This window comes from Mustela nigripes, chromosome 13, assembly GCF_022355385.1.
Source record: "Mustela nigripes isolate SB6536 chromosome 13, MUSNIG.SB6536, whole genome shotgun sequence".
Lineage (NCBI taxonomy): Eukaryota > Metazoa > Chordata > Mammalia > Carnivora > Mustelidae > Mustela > Mustela nigripes.
The window spans coordinates 51,900,503-51,905,433 of NC_081569.1; the positions used below are offsets into that span (position 1 = coordinate 51,900,503).

At 35.8% G+C, this 4,931-nt stretch overlaps 1 protein-coding gene across 1 annotated transcript; it reads left to right on the forward strand.

The window, feature by feature from the left end:
• Positions 1-676: 676 nt before the first annotated feature.
• Positions 677-4,332, forward strand: LOC131998662 (olfactory receptor 4F4-like). The gene is made up of 2 exons (XM_059371147.1): positions 677-706; positions 3,361-4,332. The coding sequence occupies exon 2, from the start codon at positions 3,415-3,417 to the stop codon at positions 4,330-4,332; it is 918 nt and encodes a 305-aa protein (XP_059227130.1). The 5' UTR covers positions 677-706; positions 3,361-3,414.
• Positions 4,333-4,931: the final 599 nt, after the last annotated feature.

Sequence of the window (4,931 nt, forward strand, 5' to 3'; positions counted from 1 at the left end):
ACCCTTAGATTCAGTGAAGTACTAGAAATACCTAAGAAAGCTGAGAAACTGTGACAACAGCCCCTGACTCAAAAAGATTCTGTGTGTATCCTCAAGGGAAAACCTGTGAGACTATATGATTTAGTCTCAGTGCTCAAACTTCAGGCTGACTATTTCCAGATCTCCTCACTTGCCTCCAGTCAACTCATAACTGGCTCTTAACCAAGTGACTTACTAAGGAACACCAATCAGACACACTTTATTCTCTTGGAAATGTTTTGATTCAAGACAAAGTACAAAAAGGAAAATCTGTACTCTTCCTTGCTCTGAAAATTGTTCATCACCTTCCAGATATGAAGGAGGTGGGTGGAATGATGAAAGTGAAAGTAACCAGAGTGTAGCATTTTATTGACAATGAGTTGTTTCTATTAGTAAGAACCCATTGGCAGAATTCAATTGCATGTGCATCTTCAAGGAAAGTGGAAGGTCCTGTGAGGTCAGTTCAAATATTTAGAAGAGTTAGTATGAATATTAACAAGGATTGCCCTAGGTGTGTTATAAAACTTAGTATATGTTACATAAGTGTTCTAAGTGTTTAGTCCTTCTGAGTCTTTCCTTTCTATTTAATGATCCTTTTTCCATATAACCAGAAGCAGTGTTCTCTTACTTATCTCTTTCCATCCTTCCTACAATACAATCTGGCTTGGGATATTTCTTTCACATATAGGTGTAAATCATAAATCATAACTCACCCTATAGCTGTAGCTGGCTAGAGTTATGGAATTTCACATTTGAGAGCTTTTGGTCCAATGCGCTCATTGGTAAACAGGAAAACTAAGTCTTGGAAATTCTGAATCACATGCCAAAATCACACGGTAACTTTGTACTAAAATCCCCAAGTCTCCTGACTTCAATCTCAGTGAAACTTATGAGGACTTTAAGTATTTTTCTTTAAAGAGGGGTAAAAGATATTTAGGACAAACGTAACACCCTCATTGTTGAATTTTAAGTTAATTTAGTACATAGGGAAAGATTTTCTTTCCCTATAGCTGTAGCTGGCTCTTCATGAATGCTATAGCCAGTGTCGAAGACTCTGGAGAACTTGACTTCAATAAACTTAATCTTTAACTTAGAATCAATAGAATTCTTCTCAAACTCCTTGAGCCATTTTTGAAGAATCAGATATGAGCTTTGAAAGGATTACAGAGGTAGCAGGTCCCCTGTAACTGAGAATCCATCATCATCACTCACTCCTCCATAGCATACACTCAGGAAATGAGATGTCTTAACACAGTGAGCAAGAAATTCCTCTTGCTGAGGAGCAGCATATCTGAATTCTTGTTACCATGCTATAAAGTCTTTTTGTCTTTTTGTTTTACCAGCCATTACTGTTGGTATATTTCTTATGGAGATGTGAGTATCGAGTTTGTCCTCTCAGTGAAATGAAATGGTTGCAGTACATAAGTAATTACTGAAGTTCCACTATAAGTTGCATACTTTGATTCTTAAGAATGATCCTAATCAATAAGTGAGATCAGAAATGATCTCACAACAGGAATCCCATCCTCTCTGTTGTCAATGATCGCTAGATTGTATTTATTACTGTGCTAAGCAGAGGGAAGAGAGGGGTTATGCTTGTTTTATTATTTGACTTTTTATACGTGGAAATACAATTGAATTGCTAAATTCATACAGAACTTTGAAAAGAGTAATAGAGAGCATTAGTGGATAGGGCTAAATAATGGAATTGGGATATGAAAGAGAAAAGTGTAAAGGCAACACAATATCCACAATTAGGAAAATGTTGAAAATAAATACTACTACTCCCCAAGAAATTTGGTAATAACACACTATACTTTCAGATCTCTTTAGGACCCATCTATTTCCACATTACTCAGAATAAAATCATTTACATCATTTTTAAAAATCTCCCACATCCTGTTGACAAATGCCCTGTTCTTACTACTTTAACAATGGCTATTATGTATAGACGATTCACTGTTAGAAATTTGTATTAAACAATTGCACATAATTCTTCAATAATTCTGTGCTGTACTCATAATTATATACCTTAGGAGACATTCCAGAATCCATTTTTTTATTTTATCTCCTATTAAACTCTTTCATATTATCTCTCATGTGATATTTTTTTTGCATTTTTCTCACTTTTCATTTTACCACTGAATCGCCTTTTATTATTTCCCTGTTATTTTTTATTCTATTTTTCATCTTTAATTTTATTTTGGATTAAATCTTTTTCTTCTAAGCACTTCCATATCACTAAATGGTAAGTATGAATTCCATTCTCTATAAGGCCTCACACCTTCTATTCTAGAATACTCATTTATTTTAACTTCTCCTAAGACTGGATCTCTACATCTGTCTTGGCTCTCACATTTCTATCCAAGCTTCTGAGAGACTATGAAAATTATTTTGGAATTCTGTCCCTCACTCATAACCTATAGAGTATTAGATTAGTGGGCATGTTGAGATCTTTTAAGCCAGTACATTCATTCTAAAGATGGGAAAACAGAAGAACAGGGAGCTGAAATTCTTGTTACGATTGTTATTTCTAGAATACAAGTAAAGTTCATTAATGATTATTGGGGAGCCAGGGTTCCTCTATGAATCAGAAGGTGATAAATCTTACTGCTAATAGTTATCTAAATCTATTGTGCACTCGCTAAATACAAAAACTCTCCAAAAAAACTTTACTTTAACTACTTCATTTGAAATTCATAATAACCATAAGAATTGAATATAATTAGTATCCACATTTGTAAAAATAAGACTTAAGTAGGGACATTAAAATGTCCTCAGACTACATTCAAAACTTGTGCATTACAAATTGCCTCACATAGCAAAACTGTGAATAAGGATTTGTCTTAGTTTGTTGGAGAGGTTTCCAATGACCAAAATATAAAATTATCATGATGGGCTACAAAACCTCTAAGAGTACTTTTTCAAAAATGGATGTTGTAAAATGGTGCTATAAATGTAAAGATCACATAATATTGCATTTACTTAAGAGCTAAGAGAGTGGTTACAGAATAAAAAACTGTTTGGGAGCTCAAGGAAAAGGAGCTAAATGTAGGCTGGCAGTCTAGATGTAATCTGGCAGAGAGAATAGCATGAACAAAGGTATTTTATTAGGATAATTATTAGGATAAGTGGAAATACTAAGTAGACTTGAATAAGTGGATGATAAGGCATCACCAGGAAGAGTGTAAGATAAAATAGTAGGTTTAGATTGTGTGCATTTTGAAAGTGTTTGTGTAATAGACCACAGAAAGTCATTATATGAGTGAGCAGAATAATACAAAATGAGACTTTGAATTGGAGTCTAATAATTCTGACTTCCTTCTTACTCTATTCTCCAAGGTAACTACACAGGCTGTTTCCTGGAATGAATCAATAAGTGACACAAATTACTCCATGGTGACAGAGTTCATTTTTCTGGGACTCTCCAATTCTCAGGAATTGCAGATTTTCCTATTTGTGTTCTTTTTTGTATTCTATGTAGGAATTGTGTGTGGAAACCTTCTTATTGTCATAACTGTGGCCTCTGACTCCCACCTTCACTCCCCCATGTACTTCCTGCTGGCTAACCTCTCACTCACTGACCTGTGTCTGTCTTCTGTCACAGCCCCCAAGATGATTGCTGACTTTTTCAGTCAACGCAAAGTCATCTCTTTCAAGGGCTGCCTTGCTCAGATATTTCTCCTTCACTTTTTTGGTGGGAGTGAGTTGGTGATCCTTATAGCCATGGCCTTTGACAGATATATAGCAATCTGTAACCCCCTTCGCTACACTACCATTATGTGTGGCAATGTATGTGTTGGGCTTGTGGCAGCTGCATGGGGGACAGGTTTCCTCCATTCAGTGAGCCAGCTGGCCTTTGCAGTAAACTTACCTTTCTGTGGTCCCAATGAGGTTGATAGCTTTTATTGTGACTTACCTAGGGTTATCAAACTTGCTTGTACAGACACCTATAGGTTGGATATCATGGTCATTGCTAACAGTGGTGTGCTCACTCTGTGTTCTTTTGTTTTCCTAATCATCTCCTATGTTATCATCCTAGTGACCATCCGACAACGCCCTTCACACCAGTCATCCAAGGCCCTGTCCACTTTGACTGCTCACATCACTGTAGTTCTTTTGTTTTTTGGACCATGTATCTTCATTTATGCCTGTCCGTTCCCCATCAAGTCATTAGATAAATCCCTTGCTGTGTTTTATTCTGTGGTCACTCCTCTCTTGAACCCAATTATATACACACTGAGGAACAAGGACATGAAGACTGCAATGAAACGATTGAGAAAATGGAATGTGAACTCTAGGGAAAAGTCTTAGATCTCCTGTAACTATAAGGCTAATCTAAGACAATGACATAGCAAAGTTGATGAATTATTTAGTAAACCTCATGAAAATCTTACCTCCATTTCCATATACATTAGTAATTTTCTAAGAACTTTCACATACATTGTCTCAATTTATCCTTTTGAAATTTTGCATTTTATATTTTTAGGTACAGATAAAAAGTTGATCTGCCTTCCAAATATCATCTCACTAATCCTCAGAACAATAGCAAAAATCTGTCAATATTTGTACACTCCTGTGACTACCTGAGCAGTCCTGAGCATAATACAGGGAGAGACAGAAACTAGCCTGATTTATAATTTTTTTTAACATTTTCCCTAAAAACATCAAGGAAGAAACTGCCATATGCCTCACTCAAAAAATATTCTTAGTGCTCAGAATATTTATCAACTAACTTTAAAGAGATTTAGAAAAGAAACTCTTCACACTGCTACAGTCCATAGTTCCTTCCAATCACTAGAGCAAGCCATAATCCATGAGTTCATCATCAGGAGTGACAGGAAAAGGGAGTCTGCCTAATAAGCACTTTACATCCTGTGCATACAGGAAGAGCTCATATGCAGTAAAATGTA